The following is a 26,675-nucleotide window of genomic DNA, read 5'->3' as shown; positions in this document are numbered from 1 at the left end:
AACATCTATGTTGAGGTATTGTTTGCCCACAAGCACCGTGTTTGTAAGAGGAAACAAAACATTCACATATACTCTGCAAAACGGTTGATTTCTATATGGTTTTTAGGAATATTTCTTTTTTTCCGGTCGAATCCAGATGCTTTGCTTGTGGATGCTGCACCAAAGTGATAAGAAGCAGTTCAGCCACGAGGGCTCCGATGACCATTACCTCCAATTATTGTCCTGCGTGTTAACAAGATACTGATAGCAGATGATAGGATCATATTGCCTTTCAGGTGCTTTAATGCGCAGCCGCTGCACGCTGGGTGGACAGAGAGTGTAACTGGGTCCGGTTACACAGGAGGATGGTGGCGAAGATGGCGAGCTGCGGAGCGGCTTCTCACCTGGAGGACGGGTAAGACTTTTTTGATATATAACACACAGGTTTCTCTTTGGCTTTACAAAAGTGTTCGTGCTGTACTTTCAGACAGTATGCATGCACAGGATGCGCGCTTAAATCGTGTCGCTTCAAAACAGGAAGTGGTGTCTTTTGTTGCTGTCTGTTCTGAGCTCATGTGTTTGCGCATTTATAAACATTGACAAATGAGTTCCTCCGCGTTATGTTATCGTGTAATTGAATATATGTTCAAATAGAAAGTGACTGGAGTGAGACACTTTGTTGGTGTCTGTTTGAGCTGAACGCTTCTGTGTTGTTATATTGCGATGACTCACTGACAACAACGTAACATCAAGCTGTTCGAAGGGGGCAATTGGAGAGCGATTGATAAAAAAAAGATTAAGTTGTAAAGCAATACATATAAAACGTTGTATACCAATTTTTGTAACAGATTCGATGTTTTAAATAAACTTGAAAATCAGTATAGAATATTGTAAGAGAGAAAACATGCCCCTGTGTAACCTATCATACAGTGGACTACTACACACTCCACTATAACTTCCTGCTGACAGTTTTAAATGAATGGTTTATGATGCAATGCATGTAGTCCCATTTGAAAGGACACTTTTATTTTAAAATGATTCATACCATCTCTTTAATAGTTATTATATCAGCTGTATTGTCAACCACAGACAGGTGATACTGATGACTCATTGTCCTCTGTGAATGCTACCATGTTTGCAAGGGTATCATTGAACCAGTGATGAGGGCTAAACAAGTCCCAGAATTCACAATGCCACAACACTTTGATAGAACTTTTAAAGCATTAGCGAAATTATATCCAGGGACATTTATATAGTTTAATTTACCTTATTGGAAAATCAGTAGAAAGACACAATTGTTGTTGTTGTTGTTGTTGTTGTTGTACTTTTCCTGTATTAGGTGGAAGCCAACTGACATTTGTTTATCTGCACACAGATGTCCTCTCAATTCATTGTGTTTGCACAAGTTGTAGAAAGTATTTCATTGCTGCAGCTTTTATCTTTCAGCCAGATGCAGAGGACTGGGTTATCATATTTTGTGGGAGTAAGATAGAAACAAGTGAGAGCAGAGAAAGTCTGAGAACTTGTGCAGGGAGTTTATTTATTGTCTGAAAACATCAGAGCTTCGCAAAGGAGAACTTTGCTAATAGGAAGAGAAGATTACCATGGCAACTAATGAGCCTTGCTGTTGTTGTGCTTTGACTATCTGGCAGAGAGAGAAAGAGCTGACCTTGAAGAGGAGGAGAACACATTGTTTCCTGGACATATGTTTGAAAGTGAAGGAAACCACAGGGCCTTATCAGGGTTAACAGACGCTAAATAAAATAACCTAATTCGTCCAGTCTTTAGAATCCTTTTCCTGATAGATCATATTTTTCTTTTGATCGCCACGCTGCTACACTTTTCCATGCCTGCTGGTGGTGACCTTGTTCATCTCCTAGGTTGGGCTCTCTGTCTATTACCCCTGACGGATCTCAGGCGTGTCTCCTCTTGTTGAAGCTGAGCCTGCGTCAACAGGTTGCACCAGTCATCTGCTCAAACACAACATTACACATGACATGGATTGGGCTCATTGTTTGTTTGATATACTATATTCATGGATAGTGGAGCACATATTAAAAACATTTAGGGGGCTAAAAAGTCAGGAGCATCAGGTATTCATGCCCGCTGTGCACGACCGGGTGATATGGTTGAAACTAATGTCAGGTTTTTGATTCAATCCTTTTCATATATGTTTAAAACGATAATGCAGATGTATGGACAATCACATTCAATAAATTAGAATGATGTGCTTGGAATCAATTCCGCAAAGCTACAGTGCAGATATCGATACTTGGATGAAACCTTATGATCAAATCAACACAATATGATGCCACCTAAAGTAAATAGAGGTTCAACTCTGAATATAAATCGTCCAATCCCCTTGCTTTGTTTGAGTAATGAAAGCTGAAAAAGTGTCCAGACCAGTTTTGTTTGATAAGGAAAGTAACCACCAGTATCTTTCCATGGCTGTACCATCGACACCGCTCTGAAAGTAGGTCAGTGTGGGAGTTGGGGTGAAACAGTGAATCTATCACCCAACAGGATGGGTTGTGTGAAATAGGAGATGAAGGCAGCATGTACACACTTCCTGTTTTTGTATGTGCCTTTGTGTTCCTATGTGAAAGCAGAAGTGGCATACTACACGAGCCTGTAGCTGCACGGTTTTAAGAGCTTTCACTGTCTTCCTTCTTTAAATCCTCCCAGAGTGTAACTTAAAGATGTCTGAATGTTATCTCCTCTGCCCTACAGAGACGGAGATGTCCCCGCGATGGAAAACAAAGGTAAACAGCACACCAATCTCATTCTTTCCCTCCCCCTCACTGTTCTTTCTGGTTTCACTTTCTCTCACAGCACACGTTGTGACGTAGAGCTACCTGTGTCAGCGTCTTTGTTTTTTTACAGTGTTTGGGCTACGTCTCTCATTCCTTTTGTAATATCTAAATGTAGTAAATCCCCATCTATTATCTATCTTTCTTTTGTCTTCCTGCTTTTCTTCTTTCCCTTTCCACTTTCTCTGACCTCACTCTGGCCTTCCTGCTCTCAGATACATTTGCATTAAAGGGCTGGAAGATTTATGCACAGTCATATGATCTTTGGTGTCCGCAGTTTTGCATTTGCTATATCCTAACACTGCACACCTGTACACGAAATATTTGTCAGACCTTTCTCTAGCATTTGCTTTGTGACCTTTATATTTCTTTACGAAAGTAGGCCTAGAATAATCCCAATAGCATTATTAATGTCCATTTTATAACAACCTGCAGCAGTAATACATGTGCAACTGCTGATGATTAAGAAACAAGTGATCTGACTTCTTGCCAGATGCCAGATAAAATACATCTATAAAGATTACCTGTCAAATATGAGTGCTTTATTTCTCACAAATGTGAAACGTGTTTACCACATTGTGTACAACTAATTTGCATAGTGTATGTAAGGTAACATGAGGCAAGGTTCAAGGTTCTTTATTTTGTCATACGAACATAGCTACAGTGTAGTTATACCGATTTAAAATCTTAGGTCACAGGCTTCTCCAACAGTGCAACACAATAACACAGATAAACAGAAAAATAAAGTGCAGGTAAATACAAAAAGAAAAATAGTTTGAAATAGTGCAATAAGAGTAATGTATATGCAAGTTATCGGAATGATATATTAGAGAAATAGATACATAATTACTAAGTAATAATAATAACTTTATTTGTATAGCACCTTTCATACAAGGGATTGCAGTTCAAAGTGCTTTTCATCAGTAAGAAATAAGACATAAAAGCAGTGTAAAACAAGCAGCAAGAGCAAAACATAAAGTGGGATAAAATAATTAAACATAAAAACATGGGGACTACAAAATTGAGAAATAGTGCAATGTCAATCACAGAGAAATAGTGCATTATAATAGTGTAAAGTCAGTAAAATGCTTTGGTAAAGAGATAGACATTTTTAAAAGACAGCTTAAAACCTAACGTATTGGCTTCCCTAATATTGTTGGGTAACGTGTTCCACAGTTTTGGGGCGTAGTTTACAAAGGCTTCTTCTTCTTCTTCTTCTTCTTCTTCTTCTTCGTCTTCGTCTTCGTCTTCTTCTTCGTTTTTCTGCTGACCTCTAATAGACCTGCATCTGATGATCACAGTGTTCTGGCGGGTGTGTAGTTTATTAGAGAGTCAGCAATGTAGCTGGGTCCTTGTCCATTAGCACAAGTAGCAGAGGAATGTCATGGATGTTGTAGGAGCCATTTTATGGGTGTTGTTGGTGTGTCAGTTTATTTAAGTTATACGTATAGTGCAATATTATCTTTGAACACTTGGTGGCGGGGTTGAGCTGCACCGGGTGTATAAAAGAGGTCATAGGTGACGGGAGGACACAGAAGGAAAGAGCATACCAATTTCACCAGCCCGGCAGATGCTCACCACTACAACGAAACTGTACAATTAAACCCTGGTATGTAAAACGATAATAAACCTCATTATAAACTGCACCAAAGGACCATCAAGTCATCTGTTTGTGTCTGCGTCTGGATCACTCTTCAACCCCTTCTGTGAAGTAATGGCAAAATGATATAGGACATAGGAACAGGAATTGCCATTACATTAAGTGAAATCGCACTCTGAGTGAAACTGGACAATAAGAATCACTTCACTTTGGATTAAGGATCGTTTTCACCGGAAATAAACAATTGGATTATTGCACAATCGACATCGTCTTCCCGGATCAGCTGCACACGCCACAATCAGCTGGAGATTGTTCCCACCTGCGCTGATCAAGACGGCGACCGAAGACGCCGAGGGCCAGGACTGGGAAAGCGGATGGGTATGTGCACTGTGCAGCATGATAAGTGGACTGTATTGGAGATATTAAGCTGTATTGGACAATGGCTTAGTAAATGGATGTACCAAACGATGTCAGCTGTTTGAAACAGCGCGCTGTCGGCTAACGGACAATTCCTGAAAACGAAATTTAAAGGAACAGTGAACATTAATGATGTCTGTGAAATCTGACGTCACGTCACAAGATGGCGCTGTTGGACTGCAATCTGTGAGAGAGAAAAGGATTATCACTCACACTGCCAAAGGATTGGAATTCTTTATTGCAAACTCAAAAAGCAAGAAACTTCAGCTACAAACAAGTACAGAAGTTAATGGAAAGACTGAAAGAGCTTATGAACTCAAAAGACAATGCAAAGGAAATACAGTTGAAACTGGTTGAATGTATGAAGTTGTGTGATGAATTAAAGGCAAATCATTAACTGACCTTCAACTGCCTGAAGAAGAAATGGGAAAGCAAAAGCAGTGGCTGCAAGAAAAGATGCATATATTCGATGGATTTATACAAGATGCAAATGTGTGGTTATCTGAGAGTGGACAGTCAATCACACACTCTATTGTCGGAAGTGCCATAGAACAAAGTGTCAGCTCAGATGACATCGGACCTGATGACAACGTTTCAAAGGCATCACACCCTCAGTCAAAACACAAAACTGGTTCATCACATACATCATCTACCTTTTCTGCTCAAATTAAAGCCCAGGCAGACAGGGCGGCTTTAATCGAAAGGGCGGCAGCACTGAACATTCAACATGAACTTGACGTTCAAGGGGAACATTTAAAAAACCAGAAACAATAGTTGGAACAACAGGAAGAACAGGTGAAACGAAAGAAGGAACAATTGGATTTACAAACTGAACTGGCAGCAGCAGATGCCAGGATAAATGTGCTCAGCCAGGGATCAAGACGCACCTCTAGAGCATCAGATGGGTTGAGCTCTTACTTCAGAAACCCTACAGCAAGATTTAATCTACATGCAACTGAATACTTACCTCCTCAAGCCCAAACCTCTATTCCCAGACAAAGTATAGAGGCACATGTGCAGGGACATGTTGACATCACACCACCTGTAATCAACAATGGTAATCAAGGTGACATCTATAACCTAATCCAGAGGCAAAATGACATCACTGCTATGCTGGCTCAACAGCATCTCACTTCTACTTTACCTCCAAGAGACATTCCTGTTTATGATGGTGACCCATTGCAGTTTGAAGCCTTCATTCGTGCATTTGAAAGAGGAGTAGAAAGAAAAACTAATGATGAAAGTGACTGCCTGCATTACCTAGAGAAATACACTAGAGGACAACCAAAGGACCTAGTGTGCAGCTGCCAACATCTGCCTCCAGCTCAAGGTTATCAAAGGGCAAAACATCTGCTTAAAGAGCACTTTGGTAATGAACACAAGATGGCCACGGCATACATGAACAAAGCATTTACCTGGACAATGATCAAGGCCGAAGATGTGAAAGCACTGCAAGCCTTCTCTTTGTTCCTAAGAGGTTGTTGCAATGCAATGGAACATCTCACCTATATGGATGAAATGAATGTTGTTTCAAACATGAAAAACATACTTCAGAAACTACCCTACAAACTCACAGAAAAGTGGAGCAATAGAGCATGTCAGCTACAGGAAGAGCGTGGGCATCGAGCTACATTTCCTGACATTGTCAACTTTATAGAAAGGCAAGTGAAGATACTGTCAGATCCTCTGTTTGGAAGCATCCAGGATGATAAACCAACTGCAGCTATCAAAACCTCTACCTTTTCAAAGGAAAAACCAAGCCTAAGAGGAAGTAGTTTTGCAACAATTATTACCTGCCCAAGAACACCAGTGCTAGAACATGCAACAACAAATGGAATGAAAATACCTCAATCAACCACCAACTCCCTACATGTGTGTTTGTTCTGCAGAAGAAGTGGTCACTCATTGGAGCAGTGTCCACACATCCTGAAGAAAACACAGAGAAAAAATGGACTTCTTGAAAGAAAAAGGGGTGTGTTTTGGATGCCTAAAAATAGGACACATGAGCAAACACTGCCACAGTCGTTTGACATGTTATGTCTGCAATCAAAATCATCCTGAACTACTCCACATTGAACAAAAAGGCAAAAGAGAGGAAGCAGAACACACAGAACAGAATGGGAAAGTAATAGCGTCATCTCACCTCATACATGTGGGCACATTGGGGCCGGTGATGAAAACTCCATCTTCTCCATCATACCAGTACAAGTAAAGAGCCAAGGGGACAAAGTGTTACAAACTTATGCATTTCTGGACCATGGAAGTTCATCTACCTTTTGCACAGAAAGTCTAATGAGGAGGCTAAACCTTACAGGACAAAGGACTAACATTCTCCTAAAGACAATGAATCAGAACAAATTTTTGTCTAGTCATCATATCTCAGGTTTGGAAATATCGAGTCTGGACGAAGACAATTTCCTTCAACTATCCGATGTCTTCACTCATAAAACCATGCCTGTTTCCAAGCACAATATTCCTTTACTACAGGGGTCTGCAACCTTTTTGACCAAAAGAGCCATTTTGCTCCTTTTTCCAAATTTTTTGCATGCATTAGGCTATTTATTACATTATATAAAACTGTTAACCTCTAATAAGAAACAAATAACTCCTATAAGGAGAATTAAAAATAATACACAGGCCTACTTTAAAATAAATTAAACACAGCACTTGAGGAGTCCTCTGCACATTTGAAGGAAAAAAAAATATTATTAAAATGGGCCCACTTTGAAATAAATAAAACATATAGCTGCAGCCTAAAAAGAGTTAAAGGTAGGGTAGGTAAGAATGGAGAAACCAGCTCGAGTGCGCTAGAATTTGAAAATACACAACCGGAAAAAATATGCCTCTTCCTTCAGACTTTCTTACAGAGTCCCTCCTCCAACACACACGAACGCGCATCATCAATGAGGCCACGAGATAAGTTTGTGTCAGATGGAAGGCTGAGAGGCAGATAGGCCATCCAATCATTTTAGCCGGGCCGGCTAAAATGCCGTGCTTTTTACAGCGCTACGGCTTCCAGAGATTAATGTTTGTATGTATTTATTGTCAAAGCATTTAATATATCCATTGCTATTGGGACGTTAAGAGCATTCCATGGAATATAACAAAAAGTGTTTTCTGAAATAAATTACATACCCCATTGAATTATGACTGAAGATTGTCAGCTGTCTTCCTCTCCCTTGTTGTTCCTCGATACGTAAAGGCTGCAGCACCGTTGACAACTTCTCTCTACAGATCAAACATACCGGTAAACCAGCATTGTTTGCTGTGAAAGCATATAACTCAGTCCACACAGAATAAAATCCTGTGTTCCTCCGGTACTTTTCTTTGATTTATCCATAGTTCGCTCATCGAGCCGGGGGTCAGGTTATTCACCCGCAGGAAAAGGCGCTCGCGCAGGACCATAGCAGGATGTGACGCATATTTTAGTTGACCTAATTAAAACCGTTTTGTTTTTTATTTATGTATCACAGTATCACCTCAAAATACAAGATACGAAACATTTTCAACCATGTAACAAAATATAAATAGTCCTACAAATACTTTTATTTTATTTCCTTCTTATTTTTGTCTAAGCTCAAGGGAGCCAGAGGGGGGGGCTTAAAGGGCCGCATGCGGCCCGTGGGCCGCGGGTTGCCGACCCCTGCTCTACTACAAGAAGATCTGGAGAAATGGCCTTACTTAAAGGACATCACAATTAATGAAATTGCTTCTGGCATTGACCTACTCATCGGGACAAATTCTCCTAAGGTATTGGAACCTTGGGAGCTGATCAATAGCCAAGGAGAAGGACCGTACGCTGTAAAGACACTACTGGGGTGGGTCTTCTATGGTTCCCTAAAAGGAAGCAACGACAGCAGAGATGCTAATGGCCACCCTGCTGCTGCTGCTGTCAATCGGATATCCATTGTACACCTAGAGGAGCTATTGGTCAAACAATACAATCATGATTTCATTGAAAATACAAGCAAGGAAACAGAGGAAATGTCCAGAGAAGACAAACAACTCCTGAACATTATGAATCACTCTGCAAAAATGTCAGACGCCAAAGAGGATGGAGATGTTGTAGCAGACGCCAAAGAGGATAGCGATGTTGTAGCAGACACCGAAGTAGACAGTAATGGGGATGTTGAAGGCAAAACTGAGGCCCCCCAAGAAGAAGATGAGGGTCGGGATTCAGGTGATTACTATGAAGATGAAGAGGCAAAAGGCGAGCCTTTTGAAAGCCAGCCGACTTCAGACTCCTGTCACAGCATGCCTGACTTCACAGCAGATGTCGAGTTACACAAATCCGACGCAGTGCCTGAGGAAGAAGCCAAGCCTGTGGGCGAGAAAGTGGAGAACGAAGTGGAAGTGAAGATGTCAGATGGACACTACTGCCTAGACTTGCCATTCAGACAAGAAAATCCCAGCATGCCCAACAACAAACATGTTGGCGAGCAGCTCATCTGCGAATTTGCTGTTATGGTAGCAGGACACCGGCTGAACCCAAGTGACAGACCTGAAGAAGCGACTGACTCATCAATGCAGGAGCCCTATAAGGAGAGGCTTGGAATTGGGTGAAAATATAACCCATAGGTTCTCTCAGCACTGGACGGGATGGCAACACGACTGCTTCAACTTAAGAACAGCAAAGACTGATGACCCTTAAAATAAGGGAGAAGAAAAGAAACTCACACTTATTTAAGAGTTACAACCAACACATAGAACACACCATTTTTATTTTCATAGCTCCTTTATTATTTATTGGTAATTGTTTTTTGTTGTTTCATACTAAAGCCAATTAGGGGGCGGTGTGTAGGAGCCATTTTAAGGGTGTTGTTGGTGTGTCAGTTTATTTAAGTTATACGTATAGTGCAATATTATTTTGAACACTTGGTGGCGGGGTTGAGCTGCACCGGGTGTATAAAAGAGGTCATAGGTGACCAGGTGACGGGAAGACCCAGAAGGAAAGAGCATACCGATTTCACTAGCCCGGCAGATGCTCACCACTACAACGAAACTGTACAATTAAACCCTGGTATGTAAAACGATAATAAACCTCATTATAAACTGCACCAAAGGACCATCAAGTCATCTGTTTGTGTCTGTGTCTGGATCACTCTTCAACCCCTTCTGTGAAGTAATGGCAAAATGATATAGGACATAGGAACAGGAATTGCCATTACAGATGTTGTTTCAGCAGTTCAGTTGTTTAACAGTCTTATTGCCTGTGGGATGAAACTGTCTCTGGTGGTTTTAGTCCGGATGCTGCGGATGATGCTGTAAAGCCTTACGATTGAGGGCGGTGCAGCTGCTGTACCAGGCCGTGATGCAGCCAGTCAGGAAACTCTCTATGGTGCACCTGGAGAAGTTGAAGAGTATCTTGAAGATATGTCTGTGTCTTAATGAATATAAAAGAAAGGAGACACTAAATCTGTATTGACACACTAAAATGGAAACAGTATTTATTGTGTATCGCTCATGTCTCGCCAAAAGATTCATAGCCATTGCTGTACACCACACATAAACCTTTTTAAGCAGTGCTTTTGCTATGTTGTTGTGACCAGCAGACGACAGGCAACACCCATGAACCAGTCCCAACCTTTGAAACTGCTAAATAGTGTGTGTGTGTTTGTGTCTGCATGTGTGTATCTTTACTGGTGTTTTATCTCCACCTTGCTTGTCCGTCGGAGTGAAGAGGGATGCCTGCTGGCTCAGATGAGGCGGCAGCAGTATAGAGAGAGATTGGCCATAGGAGGCATACGAGGACAAGGAGAGAGAAATGGAGGAGGGTGACTGCAATGAGAGGTGAAGCAGACAGATCGAGGCGGGTGGAGGAGAGAGATTGATGAGGGAGGTGTTGCGTGTGGAGCAGTGATGGCAGCATCTGCTTGTTAGTCTAAGATAAAACTCTGTGGGCTAGAGAGGACGGGCTCCATCCATTAGGCGGCCAGGCACTCAGCCAGATGGCCTGGTGAATTCACTGCTGCTGGGAAGAGAGAACGCAGCAGCTCCTCTGGACCCATCTATATAAATGTGCCAGAATGTTAATGCATGGCACTTATCACAGGCTTCTTCACAGGGTGCCACAGTTCAACTGCTAAGGAGTGATGGATATGTAAAAGCTAGTGGTGTAAGTCAGAAATGCTGAGGGATTTTTGATGAGTAATATGGATGAAAACACAAACACTGCATGCAAACATAGATATTTACTAAAAGTTGAGGTTTCTCACTGCCTGGGGTTGCACCTGTTAAAGGAAGAGCCCCAGTGACGCAAAGTAAAACTTGGTACTTTTACACATTTTCTGATATACATTAAGATTCTATTCTTTTTTTCCTTAGGGAAGTTTAAATCAGAGTTGAGTTGGGGCTTCGATGCATGATAAAGTAAAGAAGCAGACAAGTTAACATACTTCCCCTATAGTAAAGGGTTATTCTGTAGAAAATGGTTAGTGAAACGTTTGTGGCTAAATAGAATTAGGTTCTGTTTTTAATTTTATGTGTCCTGTTCAGGTCAAATTATCATGAGACTTTTTTTTTTTTACTAGTTGTGAAACCTAAGTAGGTCAGGAACTTAACTGCTGGGCAATATGATAACCACATAAATGGGTCGATGAAACTATCAAACCTTTGAAAGTTCCCTTAAAGATGATGATGATTATCTGGTTAACAATAAGTATTAGTAATGATGTATGGTAATAATCATTACTAATAAGATGGGAATCTACATTGACCTTTTCTCATATTTTGACATTATTGAATTCGTTTAAGCGGCACTAACTCTAAAATAATTACTAATATGTTACAGATAACCTGAGAGAAAGTGACGGCAGCAGTTCAGGTAAACACAAACATATCACATCACAGAAGTTTAACTAATTTGATCTTTACATAAATGAAAAACATAATTTTTAAATGTAATTCCCTTATTTAAATGCAACTTATTTCTCTCATAACATTTTACACTTTGTGGCATGAATCACTTATACTCATTATTCAATATTTTACACGTGTCACACTTTGAATTGTCGAATAGAGAACACAGAAACATCCACTGAGGAGAGCTCGGAAGACGAAGAGGAGGATGAGAATTCTGGTGAGAGGCTGCCTTTGACTCATCACTAATCATACATCTAATGAATAGTCATTTAGTCATAAATTACTTTTTAGTGGAGCTTGAGATAAGAAGATCAATATCACTCATGTCTGTACATTAATTATGAAGCTACAGCCTGGACATTGATCATTTAGCTTAGCATAAAAAATATTGGAAAACAACTAGCCTGGCTCTGTCAGAAGCTAACAAAATCCACAAGCCCCCCAGTAAACTAAAGCTAATTAATTATCATTTTTATACCTTTGTTTTAAAAGTAGAAAATCCAAAGTATAAAACACATTTTGCCACAGGAGTAGTGACTTTCTTGTCTTATCATCCCCAAGAGCATGTTATGCAACCAAGGAAGGCTTCAGGACTCAATGAGCTATAATGCTTTTAACAATCCGCTTTAGAGGGGTCAGTAGTAAGACATTGTTACCATTGCACGGATCCTGGCTAGATGTTTTCCTGTTTCCAGTGTTTGTTTAAAGCTAAGCTAATGTGCTGCTATTGGTAGCTTCACATTAACCATACAGACAAGAGACAGATTGCTGGTACTCTGATGTATATCTGCAAGAAGATAAATACGTTTTTTTTTATGTCAAGCGAGGGCCCCGTGTAAGAAGGCTAAACCCTTAGCAGCCATCAGCATTCTAATTCCTATCTACGACCTTTGCTGCATCTCGCAAAAAAAAATATTGAACTTTATCCTTAATTATCCTCCTTTCTTTCACCATAAGGCTGTGCTGAGAAGAATGGAGAAAAGGAAGGTAAGAACCAACATCATTTTATCAATCCTTCAAAATGTTTGGCACCAAGGATTTAACAAGGTAAAAAACAAAAGGTGTTTATCTAAATGTATCTCCTTTATGTTCTTTGCAGACAATGAAGAGGCCAATGCGGAAGAGTCAACAAATGGTGAATGCAACTTGTTTCAATAACTGCTTTGTCAGACCGAGTCTACTTAACTACAACTTTCTTGTATTTTACATCCAGATGGCCATGTCAGTTTGTTGTCATAGTAACAATGGCTCTAGTCATAACTCAGGATAACCTGTTAATGGCAGCAATACTGCATAATTACGCCATAAAACACAGAACCTTGCTGGCTTTCGAGGAACACAATATTGATGTGTAATTAACTTTTCTCCACCCTCGCTCAAAACCAAAAAAAAGCTGCCCACAATCTGAAAAGATAATCTAGGTTGTTTTCCCGGAGACTTAACACAAGCTTTAATTTTCTTACACATGATTTTAATATGTTAACGTTAATTATTTTACCCTTTTAGATTCAATCCCTGGACCTGAAGTGGAGGTTTCAAAAGGAAAAGGTAGGCAGATCGTAACTGATATCAGCACAACAAATGTTCTGCAGATCACCCTGTTAACAACATCCCATTTTTTTTTTAATACATATGTCCTTGCAGAAGAATGTCACTTCAAATCATGCTGTGTGAAATGCAAAGCCGTTCAGCAGGTGAGCTCAGAATCCAGATGTTTATTTGACAAAATGTGTTGATCTTAATTGTGTTGTCTGCCTGAGTATTTTTTATTATACTTGAATATAGTTGAGATCTGTATGATATTAGGGAGCAACTTGTGTAGGCCTTCTTCTTGTTTACATATCAATACTTATTCTTTGTTATTCTTTATTAGGATCCCCATTAGCACTAGCATGCACATTGGCTATTCTTCCTGGGGTCCTCACACACACAAAACATACATAAACATACATAAAACAAAAACAAAACAGCTCATAATTTCATGCAATTTACAATTTTCACTTCACTATATGAAGTGAAAACTAAAATGGTCATCCAATTTTATCATAAGGCCAAACAAAAAAATAAAAATAACTGCACATAATAATACATACATACCCACAGGCACAGTTCAATTGTACTTTATAATGCTGAGATAATTTTTTAAGCAACCTTTTGAAATGTACTTGATACATTTTTCTTTATGTTAATATGCCACATAATTTCCAAATTGTCTGTTTGACAGAGCCATGGCAAAGAGCTTGTTACTCCCAGGAGGATCTCTAAGGGACGATTGCAGTGAGTATGACCACTGATCTTGTCCGTACATATTTGAATTGATTCTGTATGTCCATCATCTCTGACTCTGTATGTTTCAGGGTGCAGCTGGAAGGAGAGGGCACATACGAGTGTTCGCTCACCGGCCTGGTGTTTGAAGCATCGGAGCGGGTCATCGTTCGGTACTCAGTCCTGTCCTGGTCCAGGTTTGGCGCGTTTCTGCCGGACTCCTGGAAATTTGCTGGACCCATCTTTAACGTGGACACAGTCAATAAGGACGCTTCCGTCCTCACGTCTATCCAGTTCCCTCACTCCGTCTGCCTTGCTGGTGAGAATGAAGTACAGGACTCCTGTGTATTCTGTGTAGGACAGGGGTGTCCAAACTACGGCCCGCGGACCATTTTGAATCGCCCCTCAGCAAATTAAAAAGTATAATGGAATATGGCCCACAAATGAAACTTGTGCTTGTCTTATATTGTACTTCTTAAATATAAATGTAAAAATATATTACACTAGTAATGTGTTAATAAGACCACTTTTCAAATAAATTCAGTCAATTAAAGTTGGAAACATTTTCTAACATATCTTAGTCGATAAGAAAAAAGCTCAATGACTTATTTACATAACAAGCTTGAAATACACCCTTCCTATTTCTCCATATTATAATCACTCTGAGGTTTCTGTTTTAAGGGATGAGCTGGCAACCCTCACAAGCATAATTTACCTACATTTGATTAATTTTGCTAACTTATAACTGAACTTATGAGGCAATATACCTCTGGTGAGTGGCCCAGCCCTTCGTATATTTTTCTGTATGTGGCCCTCGGTGAAAGAAGTTTGGATACCCCTGGTGTAGGATATAATTCATAACCATGGTCTTGTGGTGACTCCATGGCCCATAATGCAATGTTAATAGTATACATTTTTTTCCAAGATTTTGCCTGGAGGTTGTCATTTAGTTGATGTTAGAGTATACTTATTTGAAGACCTGTGAAGCTGACCGTTGAGCGGCCCGACCAAGCAAGGAGGCAGAGGCAGAGAGTTCAAATATAACCCGGTGTGGGCATTTATTGATCATAGGCACATGATTCACAGCCTCAATATGACTGTTACCCGTGAACACAGTCACCAGCAACAAGGACCTCACACACACACAAACGGGAAAAACAAAGCGTAAATACACACAGACTAATCAAGCCAACAAGACAGAGGTGAGGGGGGAGGAGACAACACAGGGCACCAGGTGAACACAATCAGCAGCAACAAACTGCTGGGAGGGGGAACACTTTTCAAAATAAAACAGGAAACAGAGACAGACAAGCAAAACCACCAACGAAGCTATGCAATCCGTAACGGAGGCCGAGATCTATGGCCCCAGAGATCACCCGCGTTACAAGACCTTTACAAAAAATAGGTTATTTTAGTGAGTATCATATTATTTTATCTATGATATAAAGCTGCTTTAAGGGAAACATCGAACCTTCTCTTTTCCATATGATGTCCAACAGATCCAGAAAAAGGGATGACATTCAGTGTCCTGCACATAAAGGACAACCGTCCTCTCATTGAGGCGACAGTGGACCACTCGGGGAGCCATGTTAAGTGGAACGTGACATCTCTGTCTCCCGTGGGTCCCATCATTCAGACGAGCCAATCTTTAGAACACCACGGGGTGGTCCTGGTCTACAAGCAGGTGGGCAGTGACAACAACAACTACAGCTTCCACGTCTACCTGGCCACCAACAGTTCATCTGATATCAAGGTGAGCATTAGATGAAAAGTGAATGTGGAACTGAATAAAACGTTTTTCTGAAAAATAGATGATTGACAGTTGACTTGCTCCTTTTAAGACTTGGTGTCTGAGCTGTCGTTGTCAGCGGTCTTAAGGTGCATTTTTTTTTAAATACAAATGTGACAGCAGTTTGAGAAATGTGGTCATTTCTCAGAGACTTCCTGTAGTTGCAGTTTTCCACTTTAAACAGCTACTTCATGTCTGAACCTTTGTTTCTTTTGTTGCTTCCACCATCTGTCTTGACTGACTGACATTGCTGTATCTGTTCCTTTACGGTGATAAATGAATGCGTATCGACAGGACGTTTGAGTACATACAAGCTTGTATAATAAATGCACATCTTTTACTCGGCTTCCTAAGGCAAATTAATTACACATTCATTTTGATTACCACTTCTTACACATATTTAAATAAAACCAGTAAAGATTTACTTTTAAGATGTGAATGAGCAAGTTTGTTGGTCTAATGCACATTTAAGTGTTTTCATTTAGGAGAGCCCAAGGGAAGAAATCTAACGGACCAAAATCCCCCAAATTTCTTTGTGCTGTTTCCTTACCAATAAATATTCCATTTGTCAAACCATCCCTTGAGTCTTCCTAAAAATGTAAACCATGACTTTTAATCATAACTGCGGCCTACTGGATAAAACTCCAGCAAAATGCCTTGCCAATGAAATTGTGTTCCAAATTTGAGAACAGAATCAGAGCCAAAACAAACAGTAACTTTCACTTCTTGTTAATTTTGTTTCATCACTTGGTAGAGTTGGCCACAGATTTTCAGTTTTTTGTAATACATTAAAGTATATTTGGCGAGTGATTAGTGACTAATATTAATGACTCTTGCTTATCACACTCCTTCTCATATATATCATTATTTCCGGATCTGTGGATGTTTTTTCCTTTGAGACACCTTCAGTTTTTCCATTAGTAAATGTTAATCACCATTTAGCCTGCTCATCAAACTGCAAGGAAGTGGCTTATCTTTTACGTTGTCTTCCTGCTCTCCTTATGTCAACAGGATATAGGCAAACAGGTGCGGTGCTACAAGAATCGCTACATCCGAATAGAGAAGCCTCCCACATGTAAACTGGACGAGGGGACGTATCGTCTCCTTAGTGAGCCAGAGGGAGATATCAAACCTCAGGTTGGTCTCTTCGCATATGCTTGTGTGTCTACTCTTATATATAAATGCACAGTAGTATACAGACATCACCATTTAATTATGTTTCGTTGTATAAATATGCATATATTTGTCCCTGTACAGGATTTGAAATTCACTCTTGCTGTGACAAAGATGAAGGGCTACTTTGAAGCTTTCTTCGAGGAGCCTCCTCCCTTTAAATTGTCTCTCATAGAGATTAACACTGAGGAGACCGTATGGTCCGCCACCATCAGAGAAGGTAACTGCTCATTGAATCTCACACTGAATATGTTTGGTGATTTGTAGGGGGGGGGGGGATTAAAAGCTAGGAGCTGAGGTGAAAGAATCGGACCATATTTGTTTAAAAAGTTATAGTTTTTCCACCATTTTTCTTTGTTTATAAAACAGTTGACAATGAAAGAAACAAAGATTCTTGCAGATATACCAGCTTCGACTGGGCTCCACATATTGTTTTGTTTTTAAGTTTGTGTGTAGCGTTACTTAACTCCAGAGCAGTGATGATGTTTACTTTCTTCTCTTAGGTGACTGTGTGGACAACACAGAAAAAAAGTCAAGAAAAAGGACCATCAGTAAGCCTCTTGTTTTTTTAATAAGTTTGTTGTTTTCCACCCTGCTATCAGCTCTTACCGGTTGTCTCACATCATGTACCTCTATTACAGACAGACAGAGGAGCAGCAGCCCCTCAGAAGAAGAACTCTGCTGTAAAAGGCCTCGGTGGCAGGATGAGTCAGGTAACTGATCTGAGAATAACCTCAGGCACTAACTTTAGTTTCCTCCCAAATCAGGTCATCTGAAACCGGTACACACCTGAACTCTTCACCGGTGCACCTGTTCCCCTAAAGTTATACTGACATAAAGTACCTGTGGGTCTTTTTCCAGATGGAGTGAAACCAGCGATGACTCTTGGTCAGGACATGTCGGAGAAGCAGCTACTGCAGGTGGCCAAGCGGCTCGGGAAGGAGTGGAAGCAGGTGGCCATCTATCTGGACCTGAACTCCAGGGAGCTGGACGACATCCAGGCGGCAGAGAAAGATGTGACCATGCAGAAGCTGAAGATGCTGGTGGAGTGGAAGAGCAGGAGGCGGGCGGGAGAGGCCACGGCGCATCACCTGCTGAAGAGTTTAGAGGAACTGGATGACTTACCAAACGAGGTCCACCAGACATTGAAAGGTAATAAACACCATCTAATTGAGATAATGATGATGGATAACCAACAAAATCACAAGTGAATGGATCTCTTGTTAAAGGATAATTGTTTCGATTTTTTTTTATTTGATTCGATTTTTTTCGAATGTGTAAAACAATAATACAAAAATGTAGCATGAGAATTATTATACAATACAAAATTAAGCAGTGTCAAATTGATATACAAAAATATTATTGATTCTAAATTATATTAAAACAAATAATATACTGTTATTGTCACTGTAATTGTCCATATGTATCTATAAAGAAACTAACAAGTCTGAGTTTATTGTGTTTTGTTTTTGTTGTCTTTTCCAGGCATGGAATCGACAATCGACAATCGAGCAGCTAAGTGAAAAAGAAACAACCTTTGGATATCTTCGGGAAGAAAGATACTTCACCTCTTCTGTTTGTGATTCCCCTCAACAATAATCCCTGGAAATGACCCTGATACCTGGGTTTTTATTTTGGCACAGTTAAAGGAAACGGCTGGTGTCTTATCTTTCGAAGGACGTTTTCCCTATTTTTGTTGAAATGTAGTCCTCAGATTCTGTAATGAATACAGAAAAGACAAGCTGTACCTAAAGCTTCATTTATGTAGCTATATTTTGTTCAAAAAAAATGAACAGTAGAGTTCATTGTGATGTACAGTAGCTAATTATGTAGCCAGTAACATGTTTAAATGTAGGTGCTGCAGTGTTGAAACTGCGAAGAATGGGAAAAATACCACCTGTGTATATTGTTTCCACATTATGTTTGTGGGATTCTTTTTATATAAATATTAGGCATTACGTCACACGCACTTGATTGTCTGACTCTCCTAGGCATATGGACTGATGTACTGAGCTTTTTTTTATACATTTTTATATTTGTCCTGTACATAATCTTTTTTTACTAACTACCTGTGATCTATTTTTAAGTCGGTTTTGTATGTTTATGTCTGTTCGTGTTTTATTTCACAACTCTGAACCTTTAAAAAGCTCAAGGAAGTTGCAAGAGGTCCTTAATTATGTTTCTGTGGTTTAACTTGAATTATAAATACATTCCTGCCAACCTGTGATTGGAACGCACATCTTGTTTAACAAAAGTGTACACTCTGGGGAACAAACAAACTAACCAGCATTTGGATTCAGGGCCTAATTGAAGTGTATGTGGTGCAGCTACAGCCTGGCAATGTGTGTATATATTTTTATGTATCATCTTGTCAATGCTAATTTCATATCTGTACAACTTCGAACGCCAACTGTACTGTTGAAAACATTTCAGTTCAATTATCTTATAGGTCATAGCTCTGATTTAGTGTTCACCTTTTTGCAAATGGCATTATTTCAACACATCTCACACACTATTTAAAAAAAAAAAAAAAAAAAAGCTGCAGAAATGGCATTTGGATCATGAAATCTTTGAGGGTCTACCATTATGATGAGTATTGTTTACAATCCATTGCTTCCTTAAACCTCTTACCAACAAAAATCCTGTCCGTCCTTTCTGCACCTCTTTCTATCATGTCTCTCCAAAGACTTTGTAATAATTGTAACACAGCGATGTTGACTGAATAAAAATACAACTTGACGTTCACTTAAGTGTCATCAGTTTTTATTTCCAAAAATTCACTTCCATTTTCAGTACTTCATTAAAATAAATACTTATAATAAATAATATGACATCACAGGCCATCAAATAAATAAGTAAATATAAATAAATAATTTAAATAAATATTGTTATACAGTGTAAAGGACTACTTGGTCGGAAGTTGTAAATGATGGTGATGATGCGGAAGGGGCTGCATGACGTCTACTTCCTGTGGTCTCCTGAGGAAATGTAGCCCAGAGCTCTGTTGATGGTGATGGTTCGGACCTGGAAGCCCTTCATCATTTTAAACATCTGTTGTCGGTTTTCGTATGAGCTGTTTTCCCACTTCGGTGCACCAACATCCTAATAGACAGAAAAGAGGTTACCAACATGGAGACTCAAAAGTCGCATGGCCTCCCCAAAGCCCTCTTTGGAAAATGTTAACAAGAATTAATCTAATATCAGTTTTCCTCTTCAATACTGTAGGCAATGAAGATTAAATAGGGAAATAAAAAGAAGTAGGAAGACAGAAATACCTCTGGAATGTTGTTCTCTCCATTTGGCGTCAGGGAGCAGCTCTGTAAAAATGAAAACATTTTATAAGTGACTTTCATAATGTTATTCCTTAGGAGATTTTCTCCTACACGTGCATGATAAACACACCTTCCTCAGGCTCCGTATTATTTCCAAAGTTGAATTTAGAAGTGGCACTACTGTTTCAGGCAGTCTGAGTTTGGAGTTGGTGTAGGACTGAATAACAGCAGAATAGTAGGCCAAGTCCTTCATGATGTTCCCCAGACATTCACTCTGAGTCGAACAGGAAAAAATTACACGTCAATTTTTAGTCTGCTTTATGACAAAGTAAGGAGGATAACATTTATATTGGAACATATCCTAATTCTTATGTATACAATGGCAGAAATAACATTGTAAAGCTTCCACTAAGTCAAATAGATTCTGGATTTACATTATAATTGTGTAGAAAAGTATGTTCCATAATTCCAAAAGCATTTAAAAAGGAAAGTTAACTTAAAAATACCTCACTGAAAGTTGAATTTCTTTGCATCATGCAGGTTGAGTTCTGTGGGGTAAAATCATTTTAAATATGAACATTTGTTTTAAGTCAGATGGCCCTTAAGAATCGTTGGATTTGGTTATATGACTTGGTCAAAGTAAAAGTCTGTGAAAGCTGTGCTGAAATTATGAGTGTGTTTCCAAAAATATGTCCAAAACGTCTTTATCTTATTTGAGAAAATAAATAAATCAGTGGGACCTTTTTCCCTTACACAAAAAGCATGAATAAACCAAAAAAATGTTGTTTTTTATTTGTAATAGTGATTTTGACCATTAACAATTAATATCAATGATATTTAAACAATTCTCACCTGAGTCAGAGTGGGTGCGCAGGCCAGTACTGTCTCAGCTTGACTGATAACCACAGCTGCATCAGTGTCAATTCTATGGAACAACTCCCTCTGTAAAATAAAACAATCTGTAAAAGTGTAACAGAAAGAAAAATAAACATATTAACTATATGCTAGTACCGTGAATTGTACTCACATCTTTGAGGAGTCCTGTAATATTCAGGAGGAGTTTCTTAAAGAGCAAAGAGCAGTCTGCGCACTTTTCTCCGCTCAGACCCGTGCGCACCGGGAGTGCCGTGGATGTGCGCCAGCTCAGAGACAGCAGCAGCAGCAGTATCAAACGGCTAGCGGAGTCTGCGTGGCAAAAGAATAAGAATTATCAACACATGACTCTTATCGGTTTACAACAGAATAGCATGATAAAATAGTAGAAACTTGGTTTGTTCTTATATCTTAAGTTTTTTTCTCGGGCTCGCTGACTTACAGAAATTACCAAATGCCATGTTTCTGGTCAGGGAGATAACTGCTTAATCCAGGTGAATCAGTATAAGTGTGTTGCTGACTCCCGATGTGATTGTTTTTATATGCATAAACATCGGGGGATTCCCTGAAACTGCTGCAGGAGAGCCAGCAAAAAGAAAACTAAAACGTCATATGTAATTCCCTCCTTGATCTCTCAGCAGACATTTGAACATGCAGAAACGGGAAGTTGCATTGTTTGTTTCAAATGTCTCACCGAGCGAAAGCAGCTCCGGGAAAAATAAATGAGCCAAGGTGTGATGTTACATCATGTTAGTGTTTAATATTAGACACCAAACTATTTACGGTCTTACATGTGTAACAATGTTACACAACTGTGCGTGATTTTGCCTTGTGTATTTGATTAAAGATGCAGGAGACAACACTGGGTCTCCTCTCTATCTCTGTGGTAGGCTAATATTAATACAGATGGCTCTCTTCTTGTCAGTTCAAAAACGTTTCCACAAAAAATACTTACTTGTTACAATTGATATTTTACTAGCTAATTTGTTTCAATAAACTTTCCATGGCTACCTACAATTATGAATCACATCAAAAATATTATGTATAACCATGAATAATCAAAACCCCTCCAACAATTAGAAATGACTGAATTTAGTGTTTTTTCTATTTTCTGTGATTAGTGTTTGGCAGTTTCTTTATAGGAAAGTCTGATTTCTGTTGAGAAGCTTCTAAGTCATGTGACCCAGTGAATGCAAGTCAATGCATCAGTATAAGTGGGATATACATCTTTACAAAGTATTTAGCATTTTTTAAACTATATCTTACATTAAAAGGTTTTAATTTATTTGTAAAAAGCTTCACTGTTGTTTGACCCTATAACTCCAAAACATTGTAGTACTTCACTGGACAACAAGTCATTAAGTCACAGGATATGGAAGCTTTCTCAAAAAGAAACAAGATCTTTCTTTTGAATATCCAAACTGAACAGTGCAGTTCAGTCAATTAATGCTCCAATTAAAGTCAGTAGTATATCATATATATCATGTCTAAATAAAAAAAACATGAAAACATGACACATTTTTTGTTGTAAAATGAATAGTACACCATAAAAACAGACATAGTTTAGTAGGCCAAAAATGTCCTAAATACTCTAAATTCAAGTTTTCAAAAGAAGAGAAAGAAAGTCATAAAAAAGTCATTCAAATATAGTCAAAGAATAATATGGCATACAAATGTATCGTATGTTTTCATAAATGAAGTTATATTATGCTATAAAATGTCATGGGATAGTAGCCATCATAATAAAGTAAAAAAGTGAAAGTATTGCATGTCAAAAAGAGACGCAAATAGGTCACAGAATAATATTTTATAAAAAAGTTTTAAAAGATATGATAAAAATACATTTGTAACTTTAACGGGGGTCATCACTGAACAAACATAATAAAACGTTCCTTGAAACCTTTGTCTGATTAATAGAGCATGTTGGATCTTAAATTGATGAATATTGAACGTAATGCAAGGCCCCTTTGCTTCCCTTGCTTAGATTATGGCAATCTTTAAACTCGACCTGGATTTACGACTGCATCTCGCAAGGTTGTGACACTATCGTTGTGGCAACAGACACTTACTTCATCCTCGCTTGACACCCTACCGTCCCAGTTTTCTTAGGAACGGTGATTTACTTGTTGTGCATTTAAGAAAGGGCACTCTCTGAAACTGTAGTGGACAGTGAGTCGCTGACAGGAGTTTCTTGGCCTTTTTCTTGCTACACCATAAGACCATTCAAGACTGAAACTGACTCTTTAAATGCAGTATATTATCATGGAGATGACCCACCGGTAGAGTGGGGGGATTTTATCAGAGATACATTTTTCATATTTTACATAAAGAATAACAAGACATCATTCATATAAAGTTTTCCTTGAACCACAACTGACCTGTCATCATGCATTCTAAGTACACTAGCTGTCATCTTCATGTGAAAGAAAAAAAAAAATCCTAATTATGACTCTAAAGGGGTTGTCCAAAATAATAGTATTAAAAGCGATCCATGAGAGAGTAAGAGACCAAGAGCGAAAAAGGGGAGTTGAGTCATGCTCCGTGCATTGTGCCCGTGTCTCACTGCAGTTGCGACCACTTATTACACTTCCTATGTTCATCAGAAAGAGGAAGCTCATTCCAATTCTTACTAGCTGCAACACAAATTAAACATACTTCACAACAAACCAATGTATATGAAACAAAGTTTATTCTTTATTTTACATATCTGTACATAAACATTTCTTCCCTCAAATAAAGTTTCTGATTACAGTAGGATGAAAACGATATTAACACACTTATTCATTTAAAATGACTTGTGTCAGAAAATCAACATTCACAAAATGTTGAAGAGCAATTAGAGTGAACGTTACCAAAAGCTACAACTCCACTACAAGGCAGGCATGTTTCCTTTACACTCTTTTAGCACCTTCAAATAAACATTTCTCAGTTGAAAACTACCATTTGTGCAGAATAAAAACAGGTCGACTTTGAAATACTTGAAAATTACTGTCCAACTTAAAATGGTCTGAAGAAGTTAGTTTCCATCTGTACAATAGAGTTTCTTTTTTTCTCATGACTGACTTTCTACTTAATTTTTCACTATTATTTTATTTTTTCCCACAATTTTTGCATTTGACAGTTATAATTTAGTGGCGAATGTAGAAAGTTAAAAAGAAACGATAGCAAAGCAAGGCCGATCACTGCACAGGAAGCTGGGTACAGAATCCATGACAACACACAATCAGTTTCCTTTTTCTCCCAGGAAGCAGGAAGTGCTCCTCCATCCTTAGCGCTGGGAGAAAACCACAGAAGCTTCTTCTGTGCTGCTGCTGCAGTGGGTTTGGACAGGAAAGGAGACAAGGGGAGATAGGGGAAGCAGCAAGGAGCAAAATACTGGGGACAAGCGGGGGGTTTGGATCGACAAGGGGCAGAAGTGGAAAGGCCAGAGGGGGAAAGTCTGGTTTGCAGTGGGAGCTTAGCTAGGCAGGAGGGAGGGGGGAGAGGGGAGAGGGGAGAGGGGAGAGGGGAGAGGGGAGAGGGTGGAGCAGGGACTGGCATCTTATTTGGATAGGGTCCTCTCAGCCAAATGTTTCTGTTGGCTCTCAGCATGCCTGGAAAAAGAGAAAAGGTTATTATACATACAGTTATAGAGAGGATAAGACTGGTGATGTATTTATTCATTTTGTTGTGATTAAAAGACCCAAAAGAAAACCCCCCAAAAAACCAAGCAAATAACAAATACATGGTCCTGCTGCACTACATGCTCAGTAAGCGCACTAAATTTGTGACTAAAAATATCTATATAACAAATGTACTTCTGTTTGAGTTACTATTTGTTGAAGGGATTCCCCAGAAATGTCACGCATGAAAGTGTTCACAGGCTTTAGGGACGAGAATACGGGTTGTGGGAAAAAAGTTATTTGTGCGTTTTTGTGGTTTCAAGGTAGCTGATAAACAGCCTCAAGTGATGGGACACCTTTGTAGCCCACTCCTCTTAACGGCTTAGCAACTTGAGACCACATCAGCAGATACTACTGTTACAAATGTAATTCTCTGAGTTAAATTTTGGATTATGCCTTGACAAACAACAAACACATTTGTATTTTTGCTGTTTTAATACTGATAACTATACATTGTGAGTTAGCAAGTTACTGTTTTAAAAACTACAATTTAAAGCAGTTTTTGGGAAATAGTGAAGCCTTTCGGGAAGAAATGTATGAACTCTACACTTAGGAACAGTGGGAACAAATAGGCTTGAGGTTGACAATCACAGAATAGGAGAGTCAGAAAAAGTATTGAAGTTGGTTTGGTCCTTTTTTTAAGAGACTTGGTAATAGCAAACATATATTATGACTATGTCTTTCCAATCTTCAAACAAATATGTTTCTTGTCATACCAGAAGAGTAGAAAGAAAGATAAATGCAGTGAATAAGGTCCTCATTAAATGCCTCATCACCTGGTGAGGTCCTCTATGTCAACCAGCATGGCATCTTGCTCCATGTGTAGCTCATCCCGAATCAGCAGCAACTGTACAAGCTCCTCATTCAGAGCTGCAGGGGCAGATAACACGAGGAAGAATATAAACGTCATGTCAGGCTACAGACTTATCGTAATGACAAAGCAGGAATGTATCTACATCATATATGTACAATATGGAAATACTTTAAACACCACATATACTGTGACGCTTATCAATAGATGGACAATATATCTGCATGAAACCCTACCATACTGCCTAAAATCTTTCATTACGTGCTGATAAAATGACTCACAAAGCCATCAAACCCATAATGAGTATTGACACTCGGACCACACAAATGTGATTGTTCTCACATCACATGTTTTTCAGCTATTGTTTCTCCTTTTTCCAGAAAATATGAAGCACACACAAAAAACATTTGAAAGGGAAAGTCTGTATATAAGTAAAAATCGGCTTATGACTCTGGACTCATTGGGGAATTTTGGAGCTGGTTAATGTTAGCTGAGAGATTATTCATCCCTGAGTAGCAGGGTCAATGCTCAGTTCAGTGCAGTGACAGTAAATACTCACAGGGGAAGCTGTGAACTGGTAAAATTCTATGAATTGTGGAACATAATTAAAAGTACTTTCACATCCACAAAGGTAGGGTCAGTATGCATGTTCATGTTTTTCCCCATTTGATCATATCTGCAATTGAAAGAAGAGGTCAGTAACTCGTTGTATGTGTGTTTGTGGTCAACTCACTCTCGATCTGTGAGTGCAGGTCATTGACTATAACCTGGAGCTGTCCCAGCGTCATGTCTCTCAAGTCGGTGGGCTTCAGGCTTCTTTTCATTAGACACTCACTGATGTGAGGCATGTGTGGAAGCTGCCAGAAAAATACACACAAAGAAATACATCTTTATGCACAGGTTAAAACAAGTTTAATCTACAAAAAAACATGTTCCTGCTGTATGACTTGTGTTTCACATATTTACGCAATTCCCTTTATAGACATTTGTGTTGAATTATATATTTCATGCAGCAAAAAGAGCATAAACTCATGGATCTTTTGTCTTGTAAAATATATAGACATGAATAAATAACAATCCAAAAAACAAAATAGTCTCCGATAATCCATCAAACTTTTAAATAATGTATGAAGAAAAACGGCCAAAGATTCACTGGTGCCAGA

General features: G+C 39.1%; 3 protein-coding genes across 10 annotated transcripts in view; 1 reads left to right on the top strand and 2 right to left on the bottom strand.

Annotated features, from left to right (window-relative positions):
- Window positions 1-19,639, top strand: LOC307037490 (uncharacterized protein). 2 transcript variants are annotated; one of them, XM_079678390.1, is made up of 18 exons: window positions 1-15; window positions 137-394; window positions 2,710-2,741; window positions 11,597-11,629; window positions 11,825-11,884; window positions 12,625-12,654; window positions 12,767-12,802; window positions 13,174-13,215; window positions 13,312-13,361; window positions 13,892-13,944; window positions 14,025-14,251; window positions 15,432-15,685; window positions 16,733-16,858; window positions 16,979-17,114; window positions 17,398-17,445; window positions 17,536-17,607; window positions 17,756-18,046; window positions 18,380-19,639. In XM_079678390.1, the coding sequence occupies exons 2-18, from the start codon at window positions 345-347 to the stop codon at window positions 18,415-18,417; spliced, it is 1,578 nt and encodes a 525-aa protein (XP_079534516.1). In that variant the 5' UTR covers window positions 1-15; window positions 137-344; the 3' UTR covers window positions 18,418-19,639. The 2 variants fall into 2 exon arrangements, with proteins under 2 accessions (XP_079534516.1, XP_079534517.1); XM_079678391.1 differs by lacking the exons at window positions 1-15; window positions 137-394; window positions 2,710-2,741 and adding an exon at window positions 10,453-10,596.
- il12a (interleukin 12a) lies at window positions 18,678-23,593 on the bottom strand. 2 transcript variants are annotated; one of them, XM_079678401.1, is made up of 6 exons: window positions 21,194-23,593; window positions 21,019-21,108; window positions 20,673-20,714; window positions 20,297-20,440; window positions 20,170-20,211; window positions 18,678-19,996 (listed from the first exon to the last, which is right to left on the bottom strand). In XM_079678401.1, exons 3-6 carry the CDS (start codon window positions 20,700-20,702, stop codon window positions 19,856-19,858), a joined length of 357 nt encoding a protein of 118 aa, XP_079534527.1. In that variant the 5' UTR covers window positions 20,703-20,714; window positions 21,019-21,108; window positions 21,194-23,593; the 3' UTR covers window positions 18,678-19,855. The 2 variants fall into 2 exon arrangements, with proteins under 2 accessions (XP_079534527.1, XP_079534528.1); XM_079678402.1 differs by lacking the exons at window positions 21,019-21,108; window positions 21,194-23,593 and having other exon boundaries at window positions 20,673-21,012.
- Window positions 23,594-23,711: 118 nt separating this feature from the next.
- Window positions 23,712-26,675, bottom strand: part of schip1 (schwannomin interacting protein 1) — a 203,896-nt gene continuing 200,932 nt past the window's right edge. For all 6 annotated transcript variants that reach the window (XM_079678377.1, XM_079678378.1, XM_079678380.1 and 3 more), the window contains 3 exons: window positions 26,246-26,369; window positions 25,478-25,571; window positions 23,712-24,632 (listed from right to left, as the gene is read on the bottom strand). In XM_079678377.1, coding sequence (XP_079534503.1) covers window positions 24,581-24,632; window positions 25,478-25,571; window positions 26,246-26,369 — 270 coding nt within the window. In that variant the 3' untranslated portion in view covers window positions 23,712-24,580. The remainder of the gene's footprint in view (window positions 24,633-25,477; window positions 25,572-26,245; window positions 26,370-26,675) is intronic.

The sequence above is a fragment of the Notothenia rossii genome (assembly GCF_949606895.1).
Source record: "Notothenia rossii genome assembly, chromosome: 4".
In the NCBI taxonomy this organism is placed as follows: Eukaryota; Metazoa; Chordata; class Actinopteri; order Perciformes; family Nototheniidae; genus Notothenia; species Notothenia rossii.
Note: the sequence above shows the minus strand (reverse complement) of the source record. Positions and strands in the feature narration are given on the sequence as shown.

Bases quoted from the DNA above. Each gene is read 5' to 3' on its own strand.
- LOC307037490 (XM_079678390.1), top strand. From the start codon at position 345: ATGGTGGCGAAGATGGCGAGCTGCGGAGCGGCTTCTCACCTGGAGGAC. The intron at 395-2,709 runs GTAAGACTTTTT...TCTGCCCTACAG, and splicing joins GCTTCTCACCTGGAGGACGG to AGACGGAGATGTCCCCGCGA. The intron at 13,216-13,311 runs GTAGGCAGATCG...ATGTCCTTGCAG, and splicing joins GGAGGTTTCAAAAGGAAAAG to AAGAATGTCACTTCAAATCA.
- il12a (XM_079678401.1), bottom strand. From the start codon at position 20,702: ATGATGCAAAGAAATTCAACTTTCAGTGAG. The intron at 20,441-20,672 runs GTATTTTTAAGT...TGTTCGACTCAG, and splicing joins GAAATTCAACTTTCAGTGAG to AGTGAATGTCTGGGGAACAT. The intron at 20,212-20,296 runs GTGTGTTTATCA...TCATTTTTACAG, and splicing joins TAATACGGAGCCTGAGGAAG to AGCTGCTCCCTGACGCCAAA.